Source organism: Haliotis cracherodii, unplaced genomic scaffold, assembly GCF_022045235.1.
Source record: "Haliotis cracherodii isolate W230 unplaced genomic scaffold, xgHalCrac1.p SCAF_10, whole genome shotgun sequence".
Lineage (NCBI taxonomy): Eukaryota > Metazoa > Mollusca > Gastropoda > Lepetellida > Haliotidae > Haliotis > Haliotis cracherodii.
Genome location: NW_027266265.1, coordinates 16,452,150 through 16,479,386, shown reverse-complemented (window position 1 = coordinate 16,479,386; position 27,237 = coordinate 16,452,150). Strand labels below are relative to the sequence as shown.

Sequence of the window (27,237 nt, the reverse complement as noted above, 5' to 3'; positions counted from 1 at the left end):
TAAGGTTTAGGACGGTGACCTGTATATAAGTTCTAATTTTTCATATTCAATGTAAGATTTAATATACATCCGGAATATACAGCATGTCCATATAAGTTACCATGGCATCATTAGCGTCATTTACGTTGGTAATTCAGATAAATAATAATAGAAAAACATATGGAAACATATTTGAAGGGAAGCCTTTCATTGAAAGAATATCCCGCATATACCACCAGAATTTACAGGTTGTTCCAGTCTACATAACGTACTGTATCAGGCATCCGTCGCTGTCCCTGTGTGAGGTATTTTAAGCGTTAGGACGGTGACCTGTATATAAGTTCTAATTCTTCATATCCACTGTAAGATTTAATCACAAGACCATGTAACTAATAATAATAAACAAACTCGCAAAAAAACTCGTCTGCGAGTTTGTTATTATCATTAGCTACATGGTCATGTGATTTAATATACATCTCAAATATCAAGCCTTTGTATATCCATATTTCCCCGGACCGATTCGTTACCATGGCTTCGTTTGGGAACTGACGGTACCATATACTCTCTTATCAGTATTATACAAGACGTTATATAGACTGACTGCTTTTATACGTGGTCTCTTATTATGCCTCCCTCAGTGCAAAGTTTAAGTCAAGCATATGCAGTTACACATCTGTGGAATCAATAAGATTTTAGTCTCTCGTACAGACCCTGAAACAAATATATCCAATACAGCCCATGCAAATCTACAATGTTTGGCAAGTCTAGATTACTGCAGTATATGAAAATGAAGAAGTCTCTCGGCTCCTTTTTATTATACTTTATAACTATAACTTAACAACTGTTTTTCTGGGGGTGGAGGGGGGGGGGGGGATTTTTTTAATAGAAAACAGTTTAAGTTGAATCAAGTTGGGGACAAGTGATACTTGTACAAATATTTGCACCCACCCCCCACCCCCATTTCCCCTGTCAAAAGTTAACTAGGGTCTTGCTAACTGTTACTCTAACTCCACATATTGCTAACTGTTACCCTAACTCCACATATTGCTAACTGTTACCCTAACTCCACATATTGCTAACTGTTACCCTAACTCCACATATTGCTAACTGTTACCCTAACTCCACATACTGACACATGTTCTCTTAATTCCGTCGCTCAGTATATACAAAGTAAAAGTCACACATCAACATACAGAGTTAGTCTTGCGAAATCAACATCACCACAACACTGCCGTCGGGCTGACCCAGTTTCTTACAGAATTAATCAACCGGGTATTTACTGTGTGATGTTGGCTGTCTGTTGCCCGAACACAAATAGCATTAATTGTAGCAGGACAATATGCCAGCTCACATCCGATAATTAAGAATGCTCAGGAATCGGTGTCCTATGTATAATGATTGTGACGAACGCATAAAATAATAATTATGCAATTAATTAAAGAAACCCAAACAATTTGTAAAAAAATGGACGTTTAATTGGAACAGATTATATAGAACCAAAGGGGAAGGTAATATGCAGGTGCAAATATCGTTGTATGATAAAAGCATACTTAATATATCACGACGTCGTGATATGAATAATGTATGATATGGTCAGCCAGTTGATTGTACTAGTGTGTTTGTGTCGTGTCTCGCCTTGCATGTAAGCACACGGTTAACCAACGTGAGTCTCAAATTTTGATTGTGATTGGGATAGAAAAACTTAATAACAGCTAAAGAATAATCATGGTCTACGTGCTCGAAAAAAAAATGTTTGAAAAATAACCTCTGCGTACGTGAAATCATAAAACATTAATATATATGTGCCTTGTTCATAGTATTGATAAAATGTTATTTGTTGATTTCTAAATTTTTAAATCATGTTTTGTTTGCTTTTATTATGTTTCAATTTATAATGTTAAAAATGTTAGACAATATCCCCATTTAATGACGTTGATGTAATTTGCAAATTATAAGTCCGTTTTTGTTGGTATTTTGGAACAGTGTAGATCTAATACATTGCATCATCACAACAAACGGGAGCGAGCAGCTGCGTGAATTAATTTCCTTCCACTACGGTTCTCGTTGGGTGGAATTCAGGTCATGGCTTGTAATGTAAGCCAGTCTAAAATGGTAGCTGATTTGGAAACAAGTATGGGCTAGCAAAGTTGCATTCCAAGCACGCAGTCATGGATATCGCTTTGGCATATTCGTCCATTCGAGGTGACCTGCCAAGCCAACCCGCATTTTATTGGTCAGGAGTTCTAAATTAATCATCGTAAACCTCCGCCTAAGCAACGGAAACAAACGACTACTAATTGCATCTACTTTCGGAGTATGCACGGCTTTTGATTGGTCGAGGAAGAGGTTAATGCTCCCAACGAACCCCATTTATTGGCTGTCCATCACGTCATGGGAACAGTTATTCCACGCTCTGACGTCACGGTAAATTTACAAACAAACAAGATGGCCGAGAGTGCAGACGCTCCACGTCAAGTTCTTCGCGACGAAAACGAAGACAAAGAAAACATGTCATCTTTTGAGCCACAACTCAAGAAACAAAAGTTGTCAGATCATTGTTTATCTATAGGTTACAAGCTCGAAGATCGTCTCAGTGGCATCCTGTGCTGTGCTGTATGTTTGGATCTGCCCAGGACTTGCTACCAGGTAGTTTGGGGGATGGGCTCAGCTTGTCAAAATGTTCAGCTCCTTTAATGTAACCAGCTTGCTTAACTGGTCGTAGCATACTTTGAATGTCACTGAGGTTAAATCACGGGTGAAGTCGTGAAAAGCAGTCTTTGGTGGTTGGGGAGTAAAGGTCAAAGTTATTTCCGGAGTCTCGTATCTGTCAGCTGAGAATTTGTTTACTAAATGCACACAGCTGACCAGAAGAAAAACAATGCACTTTTTGAGGAATTCAGTCTTATACCAGTTCGTTGAAGTGCATTTTCACAGAAATTTTATGGGAAGAACGAATTACAAGTTTTCTGTGCTGCTAGATCAATAGAATCTGGAAATTGTCGATTAGGAAATACCCAAGATCGCTCTGCCCTCTGCCAAGTGCAGTGAATCACGTGATGGAGACGTGTCATCTGAGCAGTGCTATTTTGGGATGCTAGCCAATGATAATTCTGGCATATTTCCAGATCCATTAATATTAACAAAAGCTAATGACCATGTTAATTGCGTTATGAAACAACCAAGCGAACTATAGGCGTGCGCATTATTCACTCTAGTTCGAGGCCTTTGCTTTTATATCAGACTTGTGCAATTATAAGATGGTTTGAGGGTGTGTGTCGGGCCAGGTACCGCTATGCCTATGTCATGGTGATTTATGCATTGTCATCCAAATATGTTCAGTGCAAATGTTTGTTGTCTTTTACAACAATTTTTTTTATCCAATTATACATACATTATAGATTTATGATTATGCATTAATTAGTGAAATAACTGATTACACTGGATGGAGTATTATGGATATATACTTATATAATATTCAGAACTGGGTATGAGCAAATAATTTAATCATATATGTATTTGTCATGACCTGTGTGTAAATATTTTAGTCACGTCATGATTTGTTTGTAGATATATTTGTACACAGGACACTGGAGTTGACTGTTGTTGCACTGTATCTGATACACTGCCAGACCTAAAGGAAAATTATCTAAATTAATTAGATACTATTTCACAATAAGGCACACAGGTACAAAATTTACCAATGCATACTATAATATTTTCATGGGATACTGTTTGTTATAAAAAAAAAGAAGCTACATTTATTTTCCTGGTAGCCAAAGGAATATTTTAGGGCCTGCTCTGACAAGGAATCAAAATCAAAAATGAATTGTAACAATATAAATCAGAGTGAAGTAGCATTTTAAGTCCTCTAATCAAAACATCACTGGATCACGAGAGAGGGTGCAGGGGGTGCGCACCTTCCTTTTTGCAGTCACCAGTCTCTCTGTCACATGTGTGTTCCCTAGGTTACCTTGTGCACCCCCTTTTTAAACACGGCCCACTTGCACAAAGCGATCTTAGTGCTAAGACTGTTGTAAGCCTATGTTAAAGTATGGGAGATACGATCATCTTAGCACTAAGGTCACTTTGTGAAAGTGGGCCCTGGATCTGCCTCTGACAAATTGATACAGGGCTGGTATTGATGACGTGATGCAAGAGTTTATTTCAAATTAATTGCAGTTAATAAGGATGACATAAATTCAACCTGTACACCTAAAAATGATTAATAATTAATGAAAATGTTTCTACTTTCAGTGCACAAATGGACATCTAATGTGTGCAGGATGTTTCAACCATCTCCTAGCTGATGCACGTCTCAAAGATGAAACAGCAACTTGCCCCAACTGCCGATGTGAAATCTCCAAGAATCTCTGCACTAGAAATCTTGCTGTTGAGAAAGCCGCATCAGAACTTCCCACAGAATGCCAGTACTGCAACCAGAAGCTGCCTCGCAACATCCTTGACCATCATGAGAGGGAGTTGTGTGCGGAAAGGTAAGCGGGCTTAGGTAGGGTAAGCGTCCTAACCGTAAGGTTAGGCTAGAACTAATCTGCCCTTTTCTCCACAGGTTCACCTTAGCTTAGCCCAGCAAGCAACTGCATGTGTGAGGGGGACACACATACAGTTCCTTGCCTTGTTGGTTAGGTTTATGTTAACATGTTTTAACCAGAACCACACGTTTTCTATTTTCTGTCATTTAACCAGGAATGGAGTTGTTCAGCCATGGTCTCATAAGCGGAAGATTTAGCAGCGCCTAGGTTGTTGGAGTTGAGCAACAGTACTTCAACTGTTGAGGCGGCAAGTATTTTATGTCTCTTAACATGCTGCAGTAGCATGCCCAGGTTGTACAGTATGTATGTATGTTGTGGTAATGACAGTACAATTATGGCATAAATTGTGTTTGTGCAGATTTATCTCTTTGTTCTCTTCTTCATTTTCTTCTCTTTTTACCAAAATTCAAAATTGTTAGCCATATGGAGCATCTGGAATATTTGCAAACAAAAATCAGTTTGAATTGTTACGATGGGTTGCTCTTCTGGATTTGTAATTTTTTTTTTCTATTGAAATATACATAGTGGGGATATAGCTAACTAATTAGCGTTAAAGAAATGAAAATGCACTCCAAAGAGTACTCCATCAATTTTGTTTTCAAATGTTCACTTTTTGGAATGTTTGATTCCTGTATAAAATGTATTGTAGAATGGTTGAATACATTTCTGATAAGATGTTATCAGACTGCGTGGAGGCTATTCATATGTTCACCAACTGCAGTTGTGAAATCAAAGTACGCAGTGGAAACTATGAGTTCACCACCCCAGTTTCGACACATCAATATTTGTGCTATACCAGTGCTCCAAACTGAAAGCCCTTTCAACCCTATTCCAGTGAATGCTGAGTCTTTGTTTTTGGCCCAAACAATGTTCTGACTTTTTGGACGATTTTGTTCCTTTACCATTTCTGTCTTAGATAGGAGCAGTATTTAACAAGTTTTGATTCATTTGGTCACTCACAATGGATGATTTGTGATGAAGAAAAGAAAAATAGCCCAAAATGGTTTGGTTAGTAGCTAGTATCACAATAAGTTCAGAATGATGTTAAACAAGGGCAGTTTTTTTCAGGTAAGAGTAACAGGTCCATTTTACCCTCATTTAGTTACAGTTTCTGCAACGTCTGAAGCCAAATGTAGGAAAAGGAAAGCATTAGTAGAACTGTATTAGATATTTTCATGTGAGACATTTTCAGGTTCAAGGCTTTGAGAGACAACCCAGGTTCAAGTAATTGTAAGTATGGTCATGGCCGTAACGATCGCAAATTTTACAGGATTTTGTTACTAGTAGTATATCTTCCATTCTTATCTTCCACAGGCCCACTGCTTGCAAATATGCCAAGATTGGGTGCCCGTGGCTAGGTCCCTACCACGAGGGGAGGGAGCATGAAACATCGTGTGCCCACCCAAAGAAGAGCGGGAGTGAGGTTCTAGAGGCGCTCAAAGTCCTGGACTTGAAACAGCTGGAAGAGAAACAGCTCTACAGTAAAATATTCTCACTGTTGTCGCTGGAGAAGATCACTTTCAATGGTAGGAGTTTGTGTATATTATGACATTGTAGTCTTTGTGCCAAGATATTCTTAAAACATACCTTACTCCATACCCATGCTCATGGGTTTCACTGAAGTTGTGAGCATCTTAGAACTGCATAAGTACAGGCTTACCTTGCACATTATGCATACATTAAAAGCAGAGTTGAAACCCAACTCAGTAACTCCATCTTGTAAACCTCTCTGATAAAGACAGTATCTTTTGAAAATAATGTAAATCCAATGTTCTGTACAAATGCAATGTATTTAATATGACCATATAAACAGTAAGCAATCTTTCATCACAGTTTATTTACAAATTTATTTCTGTTTCGATAAGATTTGCTGTCGGTTTGTTCAAATCAGAATTTATTGAAAGTGAGAATTTGGCTTTGACATGGACTATGTAAAGTTTCTGTTTATTCTAGTAGTTTATTCTAAGAGTAGTCCTTTGATAAGAAAGGAAGATAATGGCAATGTTTTGTAATGTAGCGCTCTGTATTTTTGTTAATTTTCTGCTTCGTCTTCCCTATGCAGACCTGCAGTTGAAACCCTACAGAACTGATGACTTCATCACTAAGTTGTTCTATGAAACAAGTCGCTTCTCGGCTTTCAACCAGCAGTGGGTGATCAAAGCTCACGTCAACAGTGACCACAAAAACCCAACTCAGGCATGTCAGCGCAAGCTTGTGTACCAGCTCGTCCTGAAGAGCCGCATCAGCAGTCCGTTGCGTCTGCACTTCTTGGCCCTGAAAGGTCCGTATGGTGACATGAAAGTTAACCCAGCCATATATGAGCATGAGTTCACAAGCGACAGCACCGAGACAGAAGTGAAACATTTTCCTATCACAGACTCTACTGAATGCAACAAACTCCTGGCCACCAGGACCATCAATTTCAGGATCATTATGTTCCAGGTCTCCTAGAACCAAGCTCATCTCCATCTTTGCCGTCATGTTTTCTCTTGTACTTCAATTCTACAACAGTCATAATTGTTAAATAGATAGCAGGTTTAGTGAGTGGCGGCCTCACACTGACAGTTGCTGGAGGACGAGTGTGTGCAGGCATCACACTGAAACAGGCAGTTAGTTGACAACTTGGACCTGGGTATGGATTTGTTCAGAGACAGTTGCTGACAGACTTCTCTTTTGTGTTCTTTAGGGTTTGTGTGAACTGTGTAGAACTGTCAGTGTGAGAAGGCCTGTATTGTATTGACTGATACTTATTGTAAAGATCTTCTAAAGATGAGACCCAAGTGACTTGAATTTGAAATTGATGGTATATAATTTTAGACAGAATTGTAGATATTGATTTTAATCCAAAGAGCCTGTTGTTCTTAAATTAGTTTGTCAACACTCATCCTGAAAGTAACTTTTGTTCTGGCTTCATGCTTCCATTGGTCGATGCTCATGATATCAATCTCTGGATTGTCTGGTCCAGATTTGATTATTTACAGACCACCATCATATAGCTGGAATTTTGCTGAGTGTGGTGTAAATCAACTAACCAACCAACCAAATCCTAAAATGTCTTGTTGCTCTGACAAAATTAGTCCTTGGGTTTATCTTGGGAGGATCTTGCAGTTGGTTATCATTGTACATGAAGGGCGAGATAAATTAATACTTAACTGACAAGTATTTTGTACCATTTGTCTCTGTAGTCTTAGCTGTAGAATTGTTTAGATTTTAAAACCTACTTGCTTATCACAGGTGTACTGTGAATGTTTGAAAAATCATGTTTTTTTATCAGTATTTTATATTTGCGCTTGTTGATACATTGTTAATTATTTGATGATATAAATTTCTTTTTTACTTTCCTTCTATTTGTTAAGTGATGTAAAAGGAATTTCAGATTTTTTGTTTAAGCTATGAGAAATACAGCATTAGACAGCTCTAGATAAGCAGATAACATTATCCAGTGTAGATCACTAAATTATTACTAATGAAAGTTATGAATACGAGTATGGTCATTGTTTTACCTCAACTTTCATTCAATATTCTTCATTGTTTGTTATGTAAATGGAGATATTAATCTCTTAATTCTATTTATTAAAGGTAAGGTAATAGTCAATTTCAATATACTCAATCCAATGTACATCCTATGTTGCCTATTGCTAGTCATTTTCTATAGACTTCTGTAGGTGTAGACAATGTATATCAGAACACAACCTGTAAGTTAGACGTAACTTATTATGGTAAATGATTGTATGGATTTGGAAAGCTATTCATCATTGAGAGTTTTGCTAAGAGACAACGATTAGGATTTGTGTCTGACTTTCTTTTTTACTAAAACATACTTCTCTTATGATTATTCTACAAATTATAGCACATTGTTTATTTTTTACATTATTTTATTGATTAACACAAAGGTATTGTGTATTCTCAGAATAGGTTATGAAGAGTTGCATTGTTTCATACATGGATGCAAAACCTTTTTCTCTGTACACGCATAATCTCTTGTGCATGGGTGGTAACTCAAATTTGGTTTTGAAGGACTGATGTCTTGATGCATACAGATTGCACTGTTTATAACTGAATACCAATTTAACAAAAGTTATGGCAAGAAATTGCATTTATTTGTTACTGATTTGTAAATTTTTGGCACTTTGGTTATGGGTAACCTTACATCAGCATTTAACTGGTTTTATGATTCTAAAATACACATTTGTCATGGATTACATTTACAGAAGTACCTCAACTTTTCTGCTTATTGAAGATAGATATATGAATGTGGGCATTCTTCTAAGTGTGTGTACATAACACTGTCTTTGTCATTGACATTGTAAATAGACGTTTGTTATAAGGATATTCCAAAGTATGTGGAGCATACATATGTCAAGTCAATTGTAGGCACAGTGATGTTTAAAGCAAGCAAGTCAGTGAATTTGTAATGATACCTGGTGCTAGTGATATGATACATTATTCAAAGTACATTGTTAATGGTAGCATACAATTTGTGGTGGTTTATTAACGAAATACATTATATTTATTAACTTATTCTGCATTACTCATGAAGGGTAATGCAGGATAAGTATACAAATATAAAAAATATCTAGGATTTTACTAGTTTTGATATTGTCATAATTTGTATGAGGGTACAGTATGTGAAATATGATGTGCTGCTGTGAACATTATAATTTCCTGTATTAGATTTACCCTGAAGTGTCAATCAGTTTATATCCTGCTCAGAAAGCTCTGTGCTTTATAAAAGTCTCACATGTTTCATGGCAATATTTGCTTGTATTTTCAACTTATGTTAATTGGACTTTTGACCAAACTTTCTGAAAATATCTTTGTTAATTTGAAGTAAATTGTTATGAAGGGAACATAATTCATTTTATCATAGAACAATGATAAACTTTTTACCAGGTATGAGATAAAAAAAACTCACAGAAAGTTTAAAATTGGCCAATGTCATTCAAATTAAATCTCAGTGCTTGCTATCGCTACTTTGTAGTACTGAGATCTGATTTTAGTGAGATTGGTCAAATAGCTGTCAAAGGGTCAAACTCAATACTAATTTCGATTTAATTTAGATAAATTTGCTCATTATTTGTAACACTGACTTTATTGCTCAGACAACTTTATCACACATACAATAATCAAACTGTCTTATTTTATCATCATTGACAATAGTTTTGAAGAAAACATGTTGATTTTAATAGTAATTTAAGATGAAAACAATGGGGCCTTTTGTAATATACATGTATATTGTAAATTCAGATGTTATTTAATTATTTTATTCAATCAATTCCATATTGTGATACTCTCACGTTTACTATTTAAGACCTGTAGTATGTAGATAATATCACAGTAAACACTGGACTCTACTTCCAAAACTGTTATATTTGGCTTTTACACATGTTAAAGGTTATAATATTCCATAAGGGATTAATGATAATCATACTTGTTTTAGAGTTATGTATGATGTAAATATCATGTTAATTTCAGTGTTTGATACATTTATGTGATATATATATATATACTCATGTACCATACTTCATTTAGTCTGTGAAGAGTTATCTTCCTTTGATTACCATAGTCCTAAACTTGTGACATACCTCTCAATGATTACTGTTAAGCAGAAACTGTATTTTAGATTCTATCACGGACGTACATACATTCTATATACGTCTTTGATTCTATGGACTCCATCTAACAGATACTAACATGTTAGGCCATTCTTCTTGTTACTTGCAGATCATGAGCTAGTCAAAATTTCCAATAAAAATTAATGATGTACTCAAATGTACTTACCTAACCCTTTACATGATTTTATGATCTTTAGAATCCTCAATACAATTTTCAAATGATTTAATCATAATACATGCAACAACTTTAAATTTTGTTTCACTAGTCTATTTCCTTATTATCCAAGTAACTGAAAAGTTTGGCCTTATAACGGTTTGATCTCTTAATACTTTGTTTTTGCACATTTACCTTAGCACTTGTCCAGAACTTAATATTCTTTCTATTTCATGTACTTCTGTCAAGTTACGAAAAGAAAAATGTATTTCAGAAATCACATAGCTGCAGTGGTGGGTGTTTCTGGGGTCCTTCATCAATCCTGTTTCAGAGGACATTAGGAGCACTTGTAGGACCATCTGCTAGCTTTTGTCTTTCTTGTTTTATAGTATTTATCACCAGACTTAGTGTAATTTATCCTAGATGGGGAGGCATGGAGTTGGCTGGTTCAGGTGCTGCAGGTTTTGATGATGTATACTCATAGGTAAGTGGTAAGTGAAACGATACTGGACAAAATGATTTGTGGATTATGCAGACATGAATATGTTTCACATCAGAAACGAAGACAAGCTTGTTTTTGTGTTTGTGTCATGCAGTTATGCCTTCTCTTGTCAATTCTTGCTCTTCCTCGATCAGAATAAAGTTTTTTTCAGTTATGTGTCTGTGCTGTCTTATCATTTAACACCGTAATGTTATACAAGGTGACACAACATAATTGGGAGTGCATTGAAGCTGATCATTACGATCCACATTATGATCAAATTACAACATGTTTTGAACTTTGGGTGAGTGTGGGTTTACGTTGTGTTTAGTATTCCAGCAAAATCAATGCTGTGGACTTCACACATTGTAGCCATGGCAGAAATCAACCCTGTGTGGTCAGAATGTGCTTTAACCACTGGGCTTGACTTGAACAAAAGGCATGTTAAGAGAAAATATAACCTGTAATAGTTTGTGACAAGAGATGTCAAATACTTGAACCATTAACAGGAAGCACAGCTTCAACCATGGAGTGGATTCCTCTTTCATAGCACTGGAAGTAATCTACACTGTTGTGGCTATACAATTTTAGTACTGGCAACGTGTTCCTGTAGCAAGTGCCTGTAGTCAGTACAGTGCTGAGGTCACAAAGCAGAGAACTCCAGAAAGTCTTTGGGGCTTCTTTACTGCTTGACACAGAAACACAGATTTGACAAAAACACGGAAGGTATAAAGGAAGGTTGCACATGGCACCAAATCCCAAAGTTTTGTTTTTTATTCATTTTTATGTTGTACCGGTATATGCTTTTTGTACAAAGGAACTAGATCTGGTAGTCAGGTTTTGGGACTTGCTTGATAGTGTCAATGTACACCAGTTACTCACTGGTTTTTCTGGTCCAGGCTCAAATAGCTCCAGCGTCATATAGCTGGAATTTTGCAGAGTGCAGTGTTAAGCCACAAAGAATGTTTATGAGAGTAAATGAACTGATGCTATGTGGAATTCAGTAGACATAGGTTGCCAGACTTTGTTTCTCCTAGTGCCCACGGAGGACTTGTGATCTGTGTCGATCCCTTAAGTCCCCTGTGGGAATTCTGGATCAGGATAGGCCCCCTGTACATCATACATGTAAGACATGCGTACATCCCTCTGGATAGCAATAACATTGTGATAATGAATCATGTCAATGCTTCTATGACATCTAAAAACCGACCTTGTTAGTGTGAGGAGAAAAATTATGAAAAGCTTTTCTGAAAAATATTGAAATGCAAAATTTAACGGATGCTATCTGCATGTTGTCAAACTGGCGAAATGATACTTGTCAAAGAAAGTATTCATACACAGGATCTGGAAGATATCCGAGCTTCAAATCCAACCCAATTCAACTATTCCAACAGTCCCATCTGTTTTCATTGGGCAGATAATAATGCAGCAAGCCTTTCTATACTTGAAGTACCTAAAACTAATTAATCAATAACAAAAACTCCTCGTTTTCTACACTTCAAAAATATTTATTTCATTACATAACCATATTATAAAAAAAAAGAAGTATATGATATATCAAGTTATATACAACATTTGCACCAAACAACAGGTCAGTAACAGCAGATAGTGTTATGAAGTATTATCATCCTATGTCAAACTGACATATTAGAATCATATCAAATGTATAAATAATAAGGTCCACCTGCAGGAAGATATATCAAATATCTTTTACCGATGGCTTTAACATCGTTCACATGAACACTTACAGAAAATATTTCAAGGGAGAGAGTTTCAATATTTTCTCTGAAATCTTATACCAAGGCAGTTGACTGTGAGACATGAGGTTGAAGTCAAGTTCCTACTTTCTTTAGTACACTCAGCCATAGCTTTAGTTAACAATATGAATTGTGCTGAAAATTATATATCAATCGATCTTTTGCTCCTGTTTGAACATCTAAGGACACCTCTAGTCAAGGTCATGTCATTTGAACTATCCAATCAGCTGATCAGGTGTGTGAATGCAGCATTCACACAATCATATCTGAATTCTATATCTTGCAATCAAATATAACTGGAGAGTTCTGATTGCAAAACATATACGGTAAATCTTGAAATTAATGCAAGCATGGTCTTTGTTCGCATTAATGAAACTTCGCATTTATGTCTCAAAAATGACTATCAAGAATCTGCATACTTTGGTTAGCAGAAATACCAACTTGAATATATACACAAACACGGTTTATTGAGCAGTTGTAACAAGTACATAATGGGAATTAGAGACTGGGGGAGTCGCATTGATTTTGAGTCGCATTTTTGGCTAGGGGTCAGCAGTCGTATTAATAAGGAGACGCATTAATTACAAGATTTACAGTATCTGCGCTATTATATAGTGGATATTTTATACATCCTTTTATTTCCGACCACCCAACAGGTTGTACTATCAAGGTCTATGTGTTTTCTGCCGATTCCCTTTGCCTGGACAGAGATTTCTGAATTAAGGTGGTAAAGAAATGAACTGAATCATTTTAGAAAGCTGAGTTTTGATTGGCTCATCCCTCCATTAGTTTGGTTGGTAAAAGATGGCTCCAGGTCATCTGACCTGACCTATAGTTTTTTTTTATTAGATCTTCATGAAGAGAGGTATCATGTTCGTGTAAAATATTTGATTTCAATGAGGTTGTAGCTATAGTTTGTATCAAAATCCCTAGACTCCATCACTGGCATCAAAAGCAGTACCAATAATTACATTTTCACTTAACATTACCAAAACATAAGCAGTATGCTCAGATATCTTACCATCAGCTAGTGCTGTTGAGATCTAATCCTCAATGCTTTTTAAGTATGTGAAAATACTTTTAGAATATTTTCTGTGACAATCAACCGTCCCTGAGCGTGACTACAATATCCATGTTTATATTTTTTCTGGATACTCCATAAAGAACTACCGCAATACGTGTATGAAACTTGAAAAGTTTACCATCGTCATCAAATTCAGTCTGCCAGAACCCTAGCCTTTAGGAAACTATTAAATTAAACAAGTGTAGCTGTTCATCCTTATATCTCTGACACTGTTATTCATGTGTCAAACTGTAACAAGATTCTATCTAAAGCACTTATTAGTCATACTTGTAACAGAGAAGTGGAAACATCCAACTGACTGTCATCTGACCTCAGGTCCACACTGACACACCAGCCAACCCTCGAGTCATACTTCCTACAGTTATATCCAGGTTGTTTATCACCTATCTAAGGTTAGACTAAAAATACATGTTCTATAATGAGCTCTAGTGATGCAGACAGTAAAACGGTATAACGGTATATAATAATACTGAATATTAGAGATAGAGATATCTAGAGAATTACCTATGAGCTACCAGAATTAAGGAAGTATGTGTCCTGAGTAAATTAATTTTGTAACTTCTGAACCTTGGCTAAAAACTATTAACATTAATTCACGAAGGACAGATAATCCAAATTCCTTGTCATGAACAATGGCTGACAATGTGTTCATATTACGTCACATTGCTATGAACCTCTTTGCAAACAATAGTTACAATGGAACAAATTTAATGAACTAGCCAATCTAGGTGAAGCAAAAATTACAATGATCAGTGAGAATTACTGAAAATAATTTCACCAATAATCCTGCACCTATTGGTATTATAATACCCTGTAATCTCCCTTTGGCAGTGAATTTAGACAAACTGACATATCAGTTACATATAACTCACATATGCTTACCACCGGTAAATCTTCACCTGATGAAGCGTCAACATGTCTCATGTTCTTCCTTCTAAATGTCTATCAATGACTCAAACTGACAAGAGTTGCTTCCCTTTGAATGAGCATCCACAGAAGTACATTCAACTAATTCTAAACTGCTTATCTTGGAATATAAGGTTCTGATTTTCTATAAGAATAAATATACCAGAATAAAATGTCTAATTGTTGGACATAAAACCAGACCTACGACATGTGATTATGAAGTTTGAAGCTTCTACAAAATTAGGCTATTTTTATGACAGCATACAGAACCGAGAGGCACCATCACATTGGCTTGTGATTAAGGAATAGTTTGCTGACCAACACATGGAACAGAGAAACACAAAAGTCCAAGATCTAAAAGAAGCTAAACTGGTTAATTTATTCGCCATTTGTTTTATCCATTGCTCCATTAAGCATGTTAAGAAATTCTGGAGTCATTATTAAAAATATCTCTGCTTTCAGCACCACTGCTCAGTTATACAAAGCTAAATAGGTCGATAGTTTGTGGTTGTATAACGATAATCATTATTTGATTATTGCCAGAGAGATAGACAAGCTGATTAGGCAAACATATATTATCATTAAATCTTTTGCAAAAATATATTTCAGTCCGAGATATTTTTGCAGGCTGCCTATAACAAAGTTGTTTTCAATTGTGGCCTTGTGAGCAGCAAACACAACTGTGTGATATGCATCTATATAAACACAGTTCCATTATGTGTCCCTGAACAGAGTATTTGATGCAGAGTGTGATTTTTAAAATATTCCTTGCCAGACAGGCTTTCTTGTCAAAACTAATTGTGACTTCTTTAATAAGTCAATAACCCTCCAGTGTGACAAAGTTCAAACAGAAAGTGTACCTATATGTTTATGTTTGGGTTATTAAAGTGTAGTCGAATAGCTTGAGAGTGTTTACTTCTGGCTGACTCCAGACTCTGGGCTAAACTGTTAGAAAACTTTACCTTGGAAAATTGGGTTACCAACATGCGAGGTATAGACGAAGTGAAAGGATAGACAGACTAACATAACATTTGGACATGTCAAACTTTCTTGAGTCACTGACATTAAACATATTTGTCTACTACATATGGTGACACCAGCACTGGGCTTGTTGAAAGACAGCATGTACATGTACAGAATTATATTAAGGACAGACATTTTTGTTTTGTTTCCGATTTTTGATTTTGTTGTCTGTAGGTCAAAAATACAATATATAATAAAATGCATTGTAAAGTTTGATTTGGATCGGTAGGTGATAAAATAAATAAAATATCTTTCTTGGTTTGGGTCACTGAATAGTATAAACTAAAAATCTGAAACATTTGTTTTAGCCATACAAAAATTCTTGGGATTATTTTTAGTGTCAAAGTGATCTTCACTGTCAGTGGTATGATATAAATCACTTGTCTTTCTGATTTTTTCTTCCATCTGAATTTTCAATGTTTAAGGTCAGTGGATCAATAAGCCAAGCGAAAGAAAATGTGAGGCTTAAATAGTCTAACAACTTTACTGAAAAGTTTTGTTCCAGTCAATAATCCTAAGGCTCACTTAGTTTTAACACAGGCCAGAGAGTTGGTGAAAATAGCTGGCAGGTAGAACATAACTGACATTTCCCCAATAGATATTAGATATTCACTATACTGTATGTCACAAACCTGCATCTAAGCATAGCTTGATATTTGTTTTACGTAATATGTTGTTCAGTCGAACAAGTAGTCAGAAAGTTCTAAACCTATTATTAGTTTTGTTGCCTGGCAACATGACTTAAGAGGTTTATTGGTCAGGCCATGCCTCATAAAAATCAGGGTCAGAGGCCCACTTATCTCAGAAATGGAGGGACATCTTAAATGCAGATGGAGCTGTTGATTGTGGTAATCTGCAGTGTGACTTCAGCATCCCTTGCCCACAGTCTGGCATGTTGTTGTTGTTGTTGTTATTATTATCTTGTATTTTTTCACAGGTCAGTTCTGACTCACTTGCAATCTGAAGTATTGTACAATCATTCAAAGTTCTGCAGATTAACATACTGTAATCTAATTATGCTAGAATTACCATTATTTACAGAGCTGAGTAGAAAAATACATTGCCGACTACAAGTGCGTAGTGTAAAATGTCAATTCGTTGTATACCGCTCCAGGATCCTTGAGAGCCAATCACAAGACCTGACACAACATACACAAAGGAAGCAGCGAGTCCGGCGACGTTCCACGTTGTATACGACACTGCGATGATTGTTAACATGGCGAACCCACTACAAGCCTCATTAACCAGAGAACGCTGACTTTCATCGAGCAGCTTATTGGTAAAAATCACGCCTAGTGAAAACATGAAGTTCAGATTCATTAAATATGGCATAACATATTTACAGAATCCAACAGCCACCAATGGCATTCCAGCTATTCTTGCAAACCAAGAGAGATACTTGTGAACATTCGTGATGGTTCCTCCCGGAGCTCTGGACGAAAATCTGGCAACACCTGCAGCAGCAGCAAATCCCTGGATCATGAATCCCAGAGCTGCGAACATGTTCCGTACAAGCAGATACTTGACCAACCAGAAGACGGACAGTGCCAACACCATGTCTGACACGGCTGTACTCATCATCCGGGCCATCGTGGACGTCAAGGTACAACGTTGCCTTCTAAATCTGAAAATGACAAGAAATATACCAGAGTCTGAAGAGTTTCTGTACAAAAACTGTAAGGGATACTGCGTTCCATGAATACTCCTAACAAAAATATAAGAAACAAAACTTATTTTGATGGTTAACTTATTCATCAACATTGTTGAATATTCACAAAACATATAGCCAGACAGTCGGACAAAAGTTACCTGCCCAGTTAGAAAGTTGCCAGTCCAGATTTGTAAATTGAACGGACAAACTCTTTGCAAAATGATAATAAAATCACCGTCAGTTAAATGCTTTGGCTGCCTTGCATGCCACAAGCGTACGACGCACTGCCGTGAAGTATGTGTCAAAGCTTCATGCATTTTTATAGCAAGTTATAGCATTGGCTACAGTAAGATTTCGCAAACGAGTCAAATAGATGTATTTGTAGATCATCATGTCAGGAAATAGGAGTCTTATACAAGGGTTACCTTGGGAGTCAAAACCACTACCAATTGAACCAGGCATAGCTAAGGGAGGCAACTCTGCACTCAAAGATGTGATGCCCAAGACCACAGCTTGCATTCAAGATTATTGCAGTTATATAGCAATGTGCAAGCATGTGTGTGTGCCTGCTTGTACTAGTCCAGGTTAGTCAAACCATCAGATCATGCGTACACTGAACTTGACTGAAGCTTTATCTTTACTCAAACATATACAAGTCAAAAGGAATGTGTACATTGTCAGAAGGAAATGCAAACATTAATTAATTACTTTTAGTGTAACCACTGAGTTATAGTGAGTTTTTGGCATATATATCATAACAATATATCACTTGACTAACTACAGGTCCAGGTAGTACTGTGGTTACCCGGGTCCTACTCAGGACCCACCCGACCCAAGATACCCGTAGTCAGTATACTGATTCTGAACCAACCAGTCCTTACTTGTTTTTACTAGTATTGAATGTATCTTATAGGTCAAATATGTCAGAATGTTGTACATTCCAGTCCGCAATTATTGATATATTATATACACTATGCACAACTAGTGACAAATGTTAATAAACAATTGTCTCTGTGTGTGTATAATGTCATCACATATGGGTGTTACAGCATAGCCAGGCAGTTATGAAGCATGAGTTCACACATACCTATTTGATTAAACAGCTTACCAACTAATCCTTGTGATATGACTCTGCATCAGGATTAGTGAGAGCCTATTACTGATGACAAATTGAAATTTGATCAATTGTCCCACAAATTAACTTGGAATATGTACACACTATTAATAGAATGTAGCCACACAAATCACAAATAAAGACAAAATTCCCATTAAGTTTGCTTCATAAAGATGAGAACCTGGGATATTTTCAATTGAACCAAACAGTAAATCATGCAGACAACAAATGCTAAAACATTCTGTGACTTACTGTGTTTGGTTCCATTGGAAATGTGCCAGGTGCTTATTATTACAATGCCAACTTTATGGGGATCATATTGTGTCTTTGTTTGTAACTTGTCTGGCTATTTCTATTTAAGATGTTTACTTATTTCACAGTAGTTTTTCTTTGGTAGGCCTGATACAGTCAGGTCCTAAATGTATTAGTCTATGATTTAATAGTGAACTCACAAGAAGTGTCAGAGACCATATACTGGTATATGGTCTCTGGAAGTGTGTGGAAGTGTGAATTCTTTGATAGGCATTACTTAGAAGTTGACGGATGACAAAGTGGACACAATTTATGGATTAACAATTACTGTAAAGGTGATGTTTCGGTATAGATCCTTATACTATTGTCAATCAAGACAACGGTATAAGGATCCATACCGAAACGTCGCGTCTACAGTATTTTAAAAGTTGTTATCCATAAATTGTGTTTACTTTGTCATAAGAAGTGACAGTCAGTTCTAAAATGTTCTTATTCATAAGTCATTAACAAATGATTAGAAAATGATCTGATTAAATGACGAAACCTAAATTAAAATGAAAAGTAAAATGAACATCTTGGCACTTTGACACCAAAAAGGATTTATCTAAATAGATAAACTACAACAGGATGCACCTGATCGAAAACAGGGCAGTATTACCAGTTTCTCGACACACTGTGGTGTGATATATATACATTTTACACGTGTGTGCTATTTACACACTTTAAGATCAATACATGTGTAATATACATTGTAACACCATGCGAATGGAATCATTTACTGAGCAATACTCGTCTAATACCTGTGGTAAACAACTTTATCTGCTTACCGGTGACTTGCAGTTGTATATTTCTTTCCGTCAGTCAGCAGCACGCTTCGTCACTGACCAATCACAATGCACTTGTATCAAACCGGATTGTATTGTGATTATTTCAGCACGTGGATTTAAGCGCCATTGGATCAAACTGGTTTTTACTACACGGGCGCTGATTGGACTGAGTGACGGCTCTCTATCAATTAACCAATCAGATCGCGATATACAGCAACTGGTGCTTTACCGGCTTTAGCTCAACGAAAGAGTGGTTGAGTAACAAAGAGGGCGCCACTGCGAAAGCAGATGACATTTTGCTTGGATGTCAAGAGAAAGTTGTAAAGGAAAATAGGCGACAGTCGTCTATGTTATACTTTGACAGATACTTCGAAAGAAATCGTCTTACGGTTTTGGAGCGACCAAGCGGAGTGTTACAGTCGATGGGAAGATCACTGTCATATCTTAAAAGTTGACGTGTTTATTTCTCTCGGTTGCATTTCCTCGTTTGGGCCACTGCGACAGCAGCTGTGCAGATCATGTGAGCGCTCTGGACGTCGGCGCGTGGTTGGATCGATTTTCATTCAAAGGAATATCCCTTCTACCGTTGAGATGTTGCGCCTCTTCAAGAGAATATAGTAGCATCTCCGGTTGTGTGTGCATTGTTTGAGGAATCTTTTGCGCAGAGGAAAGCTTAGACTAAGTTAGAGCCATGTGACCGTTTTGGCGGTGCCAAGATTTTGGAATTCTTTTGTGATTGTGGATTGTTTGTATATTGTTGGAGTTGTGTTGATGAAATTTGAGAAAGGGGTTACGGACCAACTCGCACAATGAATTCAAAGGTCACAAAGACGGTTTGTTACTCCTTGTTTAGGATTCTGTTACCATTAACCCTTTTAGGAGGTAAGTGAAACTCGTACTATTTTTATCCGCATTGATTGTTTATTAATAGCAGTTAGTTAACAATGCGTTGTAAACAATTTATCATACAGATTTGATTTTGTGTCCTATTTTAATGATACATTTTGACAAATTCAAGTTATATTTGATAGCATACATGTTTTAAGAGGATTAATTGGACCATCTGGTTTTTATGAAAATAGTAAGTTTACAGTAATTTGACTTCAATCACATTGAGTTGTGTAATATAAGAATGCTGTTAAATTATTATTTTAACTTACTAAATATCAGAAGCTGTGTAAATAGGAAAACAAGTCAACAATGCTCATGCAGTTGGAGCAGATTTATTGATTGGTTGAGTATGTTGAGACAATAAGAAACGAATGTCAAAGTAATTTCTGTTATCATGGTTATGACTGATTGTCCAATGGGTTTAAGTCAGTGATTATTCACAATACCTTTACATGTTTAATTTGAAATTTGGGCCATTTTAGAAAAAGATGTGAATAAATAGAGTTTCATGTCAACAATTTGAAATGAATTTCAACAATGTAACCAAGGAGTATTAGTCAGTAGCCATGACATCTGTTTCATCAAGTCATGATTTATGTACCAGCAATTCCTATTTGAAAACCAGTGCTCCAAGTTCTAGAATTGCCAACACAGCCAAACTTGTATTACATTTCAGCTGTTTAACCAATCTAGTATGTGCTCAGTGGCAAGTGAAATGTTCTTCACAAGTGTCGGGTCATAGAGTGCATTGCTGCTGCAAATGGGGACATTAGACATCTGGGCTTATGTTTTTTCTCTATGGTCAATTTATAGTTGTGTATGAAAGTTATATATGGTGTTCTATTTTGGCCTAGTTAAAATTATGTGCAGACCATTTGAAAAGATCACACAGAATGTTTTGGTAGTATTCTAGCAGTCTGCCAAAAGTTTTAAAGTCTACTAGCCTGAGCATGGTGTTGAAGATCATTTTCAGTAAATTTTAGTGATTAAAAACTGAGCTTACTAGACCAATAGAATTTTATGAGACTCAGGATTCGGACAAGTGGCTATAGTCGCAGACTGGTGTAGTAGCACATTAAACTAAACATTGTCGAAATATAATGTTTCCATTGTTGACTTTGGCTTATGTAAGGGGTGAAACAGAACAGGACAGAAGTATAAGATTGATGACAAGTGTGCTACCTAACCCCTAACCTGCTCAGCGGTATGTGGCAACTGTGGATGTGGACTATAATGTGTGCCGTGTTTGACTGCAGCTGCGGTGCTGCGTTACAACGCCCTGTCGTTCCTGTACGCTGTGTTCCTGCTGATCACACCTCTACTCAGCTATCCCAGTGTCAGCTCTATTAAAGGTGAGAACACATACATAACACTGTCGTGTAACACTGTTGTGTAACACTGTCATGTAACACTGTCACAGTCTCGACACTTCAACGGACCGGGAGCTGACTTCTGGTCCAAAGAGACAATATAATTAGGCAACTCCAGGTCCTATAGTGACAATACAATCAGGCAACTCCGGGTCCTATAGTGACAATACAATCAGGCAACTCCAGGTCCTATGGTGACAACACAATCAGGCAACTCTGGGTCCTATAGTGACAATACAATCAGGCAACTCCAGGTCCTATGGTGACAACACAATCAGGCAACCCTGGGTGCTATAGTGACAATACAATCAGGCAACTCCAGGTCCTATGGTGACAACACAATCAGGCAACTCCATTATTAATGTTTCAAACACTTTTCCTGCTTCAACCCAAGTCGTCCTGCTTCTCTGTCTTGGGTCTGTATGCATAGTGATTAAGATCAGCAGATTGTGCGTCTGCATTATTTTTTTTCCTGTGACTGTAAACTGTAAAATTGTATAAGATCAATACCAGCTGCTCACAAACTGCAGGTCTACTTACAGAATCAGTAGATTTGTTACGCTTGATACTGTCTGATCCGCTGGCTGCAGTGCTTGATGCTTCCTCGTGTATAGCCTGGGTCACTAAGAACTTTTGAGTAATATTTTGAGTATTGATTCAATAATTACCAGAAATGATGTCCTATTATACTTTGATGAATAGCCACGATAGTACATGTTTTACATTTGAATGGAGGTTTAACCACCATTTACATGCTTATTTCCAAGGATGCATAAGAAGGAAATCATCTTGTTCAAATAGAGAGCACTTATGAAAGCTGGAAAGACCTCCAACTAGATGTCAAGCTTTGAGATATGTGGATATTCAGGATAAACGTGTGATACATGTGACCCATTACTTACAGGGTGAAGTACCCATTCAACATTAACTACGGTTTGTTTTAGCGATAATTATGACTTTGAACAGGATGTTCAGATGATGTTGGTACCTTAAACTTACGTATAACTTTTTTTAATACACTATACATTTCTCTCCTCTAAAAGTGTTTTTGCTGGTGCTGATTGTGGACTTGCTGGTTAGACTTGCTTTTTCATAGTCTTCATTGGTTTAGGTTTCATAAAATACATATATAACTCATAATGCAGGTGGGCACGGGTGGCCCAGTCTAAGGCGCCGCGATTCGCTGTGCAGTGTTGCGTCCCTTGGGCACGCCAGAAACCTATGATTGTGGGTTTGAATCCCGGTTCGCCCCGGTTATGTTTATAGGTTTGTCAGCACCATACCCGTGCTCGTGGGTTTCACCGAAGTGGTAAACGTCTGAGACCTGCATCTTTTCGGACTTTCCTCCCACATTAAGCTGACATGCCGCGATATAACTGGAATACTGTTAAAAGCGACGTTAAACCCAACTCACTCACTCACTCATAATGCAGGACTATCAGTCCTTGGACCCAGCATAAATATTGAGGACATACATGTGATTACACATAACTTTGCAATTGCGAAATGTGACACCTGTTAGAATAGTAACACAAAGCACATTAAGCACAAATTTTCATGATCTTTTCCCTTGAATGCAAGAATAAATATCATAAGTGGGAAAATGTTAATTGAGTAATGATTTGAGGTTGGATTCAAAGAATAAACAATATATAAGAAAATTAAAATTGTTCTCAGACACCAGGGTGTCCAGAGAAACCAGGCGTCATGGAAGTGTTTAACTTAACCATGTTAACATCAGAAATAAATAAAATATTTGAGACACACATATCCTTCCTAATTACACAGGGAAAAAGGAAGCTACTATTAGCTGCTAAGAGTCACTACTTTAAAACCAACTAATATGATTTTACTCGATACAAATGGCGTGAGGATATTTTATTGATTTTATCAACTTTTTATAGGACACTCTTTTATGTTATGACTACCGGTAAATTAGAAAACTATCTTTAGGTCAGTTTGGATGACAGTCAGTTAATGTCCTAGATAATAAACCAATCTGACTATACTATATACCGTTTTCGACGTAATAAGCGCCCCACTCCAATAAGCGCCCAGGGCGATATTTGTTAATAAATTGGCAAGTGAACAATCCCATTTAGCACCCCTTCAGATTGATCAATGTACACAAGACTTATATATTCGCGTATGATACACACTTGTGTGTTACATGCACCCTTAAGTATGGCCAATTTAATTCTGGAAAAATATATCTGTCGAACATAAACATTATCTTTCAACTCTGTTTTTTTTCCACCAAAAAAATATTCTAATAAGAGCCCCCTGTTCCTAATTTTGTGAGCGCCCTGGGCGCTTATTACGTTGAATACGGTAGATATGGCATTGCTAAGAAAAAAACTACAGCAAAATCAATTTTGATAATCCTAAAAAGACAAGGAGTATAAACAATGGGTTGCATCTGTGTTTTATGGGCTGTGCGCATGGGCAGAAGGTCCATTCATCTCTTCATTGACTTGCTTTGATCCTTTGTACGCCGGACACCAAAGCAGATCGCATGAGAGCAGGTCATACAAGCAGGTGCTTCCCCAGCAGATGGTTCATCCATCTCTACTGGACACTGCCATTCACAGACAGACTGTAACAGCCCACATGTGTTCCAGTGTGGACACCTCTCAGACAGCCTTGACCTTTGCATGCACTTAAAACATGCCCTCTGGCTTGTGGCTTTCAAGCCATATGTTCCAACTTTTGTATGCTGCCCAGTTTAACTCATGGCATGGCAGATACGAGAACCAGCTTGTTTAAAATGGCTGTATGATTCAATATTTGTGTATTGTGACTGAAATGCCAAAATTAGAGCCCGGCAGAGTTTGTTTCTGTTTAGGTTTGTAGAATTGAAAAAACAAGCAAAGTTTTCAGTGACTATAAATATTGACTTGTTTGCTCTTTCAATAATACATTGTGATATTTTGTGTTGAAAGTAGCAGGTGCTCATTCTCAAAGGCTGAGAATGATGTCACATTCCATGAACATTCTTGTGTCTAATGCTAGATGCAGAGGCATTCTTTTGTCTTGAAGGGTTCTTGTGAACATATTGTAATGCACCTAACAGAAAGTTGCTGAGTGAATCTCTGTTACCAAATGTCCATTTTCTTTAAAGTATGAGTCTGATGTCGAACTTTTTAAGTAGGATATCACATACAAAGCGTGGTTGTAGTTTGTTTTTTAAGAAAAGGGGTGGTTTTGTGATCACAACTTAATATCCAAGTGCTAGTCCAATGTTCAAGGCAATTTGTATATGATAGTTGTGTGAAGGGCTGGAATGAGTCCAAATTTACAACCCAGGTACACAACCCCCTATTTAAATACACTAAAAGCTATTTAGATACACAATAAAACATTCTGATTATGCTGAAGTTGAATGAAGCTTTATATTTATAAGGGGAGACCTGTGGGTCCCCTGGTCCGACTCAGGACCCACCCGACCCAAGTACCCAAGTTACTCATCCCATGCCTAGATGAGTTATATGTGGTGATGTGATCGCTTCCCACTTACATGCCCAATCATATATCCAACTTCCAAATGTATCTATAGAATTTTAGTATGAATCACAAGGAGGAGGATAGGATGCACATCCGTGCACACTCACCCTCCTCCCACTCTGGTTCAACATCCACTTTCAGCTGCATTCTAATGCAATTGCACACTGAGAGCCAAACATACTGAAACAATTTCAGTTTTATCAACACAGTTTATCATACAATTTATCACACCACAGGAACCTTACTTGGCACTAACTTAGTAACTATGCAGGACATTTTGCTCCATCACTTGTGTAGTAATGTGCATGTGACATGTATAAAAAGCACGGTCTATGAAACAGTCAGGGCTTGGCAGGAACACAGGCAGTTTGGGGATGAAGTGTCAGTGTGTTCAGGCTCCTGAGTATGGCAGTAGCCAGCTTCTGCCATGTTAGGTGGTCACAGATGCTAGCCATTGTGTTGGATATGAAAGCTTGTAACCTTAATACTTCCTATGTGTATTGCTTGGCAATACAGAATGTCAAGCAGCTTTCTCTGCATCCGGGTTTGTGTAACGGTCTCTTCTAGAACTGTTGTTCAATCTGTTGTATTGGTATGCAAAATAGTGCATCTGCTTCAATAAATTGTAAGTTGTCATTAAAGAAATTTGAAATTCTGATGTATGAACTCTTGGTTCTCCTGATCAAATTCCTAAGATTCTGTAGCTTGAATATTAAAGCTGCATGAGGTCTACCGTCATTATGTTCCCCATTGGGGGGTTTCTTCCTGCCTGCCTGGTATCGCAAGGCCACTTCAGACTATTACACTCTAGGTATTGGGTCAGTAAATCTTTATCTGGAATATATTTCCAGCTAGTTGTGGCAGCAGTAGATTAAGGGCAAATTCATGTTGTTTATGGTCTGTAGCTAAAAATATTGGCCTTTTTAGCTTTTCATAATATTTTGCCAAAATAAAAGTGATGCTGGTAATGAAACCTGTAGGGTTTTAGTTGGGTGTACCTGCTTTTAGCTTAGCAATATCTGGTGGTGGCCTCCAGAATCACCTCTGTAGGGAATTGAACCTGGACCTTTGAGATGATGAGCAAATGCTGTAACCACTAGACTACCCCACAGCTTTTGTAATAGGTGACTGTCTTGAAAGTCACTGTATGGTTTCACAGTGAATGCTACAGAGGAAGGATGTCATTAAAGAGCTACTGGCTCCTCTCACAGGTTGCAGATTTATAGATCCATCAACATCTAGGTTAGAATATGTCTTCAGTAACCCATGCTTGTCGCAAGAGGCGACTAACGATATTAGGTTGTCAGGCTCGCTGACTTGGTTGATGCATGTCATCGATCCCAATTGCGTAGATCGATGTTCATGAAGTCAATCACTGGATTGTCTGGCCCAGACTGGATTATTCACAGACCGCCATCATATAGCTGGAATATTTCTGAGTACAGCATTAAACAACAAACACACAAACAGTGCAGATGTATAGAGGACGATGCTCCCTGGTCTGATGTCCAGTTTGTCCCTATTATTTCACTAGTCTCTGACTAACTGTCAAGTGGGCATGGCAATCCCTGTAAAGTAACCATTAACTTTCAGATTCACCTACTTGATACAATTTGAGTTATAGGTAACCAAACCTAGCCATTGTTTCACTTAATTGTGACCCAAATGTTTTCACATCTGGAAATATCTTTCAACATGTTCAAGATATCAATATTTAACATTTGGGAAAATCTGATGTTTCCATATATCATATTTTCCTACACATCGAGAAATATTGCGACTAACATCAGATAAAAAGGACACATCTGTGTTTAACATTATATCTTTTTGATCATACACAAAAAACAACCCTACCTACCTACCCATATCCGAAACACATATTTTCGTCGTTATGCCTTAGCAAACAAACAAAATGGACTATGGCCGAGTGCCTCTTCAAGCTTTTTAGGTTCTTTTGATTTATCCTCATACTGTCACCTCAGATTAACATGACAGACTTAGGCCAAATCCAACAACACTATCTTAGATTATGAATGCTTCAGTTGGTACAGAATCTCAGGTGCATGAAACTCCGTCTGA

General features: G+C 37.2%; 3 protein-coding genes across 4 annotated transcripts in view; 2 read left to right on the top strand and 1 right to left on the bottom strand.

The window, feature by feature from the left end:
• Positions 1-2,424: 2,424 nt before the first annotated feature.
• On the top strand, positions 2,425-10,954 carry LOC139454134 (zinc finger TRAF-type-containing protein 1-B-like). The gene is made up of 4 exons (XM_071235659.1): positions 2,425-2,625; positions 4,234-4,472; positions 5,844-6,055; positions 6,592-10,954. The coding sequence occupies exons 1-4, from the start codon at positions 2,425-2,427 to the stop codon at positions 6,978-6,980; spliced, it is 1,041 nt and encodes a 346-aa protein (XP_071091760.1). The 3' UTR covers positions 6,981-10,954.
• Positions 10,955-12,266: 1,312 nt separating this feature from the next.
• On the bottom strand, positions 12,267-19,441 carry LOC139454133 (uncharacterized). 2 transcript variants are annotated; one of them, XM_071235657.1, is made up of 2 exons: positions 19,394-19,441; positions 12,267-17,173 (listed from the first exon to the last, which is right to left on the bottom strand). In XM_071235657.1, the coding sequence occupies exon 2, from the start codon at positions 17,137-17,139 to the stop codon at positions 16,585-16,587; it is 555 nt and encodes a 184-aa protein (XP_071091758.1). In that variant the 5' UTR covers positions 17,140-17,173; positions 19,394-19,441; the 3' UTR covers positions 12,267-16,584. The 2 variants fall into 2 exon arrangements, with proteins under 2 accessions (XP_071091758.1, XP_071091759.1); XM_071235658.1 differs by having other exon boundaries at positions 19,367-19,423.
• A 220-nt stretch (positions 19,442-19,661) lies between these two features.
• LOC139454132 (piezo-type mechanosensitive ion channel component 2-like) overlaps positions 19,662-27,237 on the top strand; it is a 118,937-nt gene continuing 111,361 nt past the window's right edge. Inside the window, exons 1-2 of the mRNA XM_071235656.1 lie at positions 19,662-20,275; positions 21,541-21,636. Of these exons, the coding sequence (XP_071091757.1) occupies positions 20,203-20,275; positions 21,541-21,636 (169 nt within the window). The 5' untranslated portion in view covers positions 19,662-20,202. The remainder of the gene's footprint in view (positions 20,276-21,540; positions 21,637-27,237) is intronic.

What these genes read in the sequence shown, in the direction of transcription:
- LOC139454134 (XM_071235659.1), top strand. Translation starts at nt 2,425, where the DNA reads ATGGCCGAGAGTGCAGACGCTCCACGTCAAGTTCTTCGCGACGAAAAC. An exon ending in AGGGAGTTGTGTGCGGAAAG is followed by an intron (nt 4,473 to 5,843) that starts GTAAGCGGGCTT and finishes TATCTTCCACAG; the next exon opens with GCCCACTGCTTGCAAATATG. An exon ending in GGAGAAGATCACTTTCAATG is followed by an intron (nt 6,056 to 6,591) that starts GTAGGAGTTTGT and finishes TTCCCTATGCAG; the next exon opens with ACCTGCAGTTGAAACCCTAC.
- LOC139454133 (XM_071235657.1), bottom strand. Translation starts at nt 17,139, where the DNA reads ATGGCCCGGATGATGAGTACAGCCGTGTCAGACATGGTGTTGGCACTG.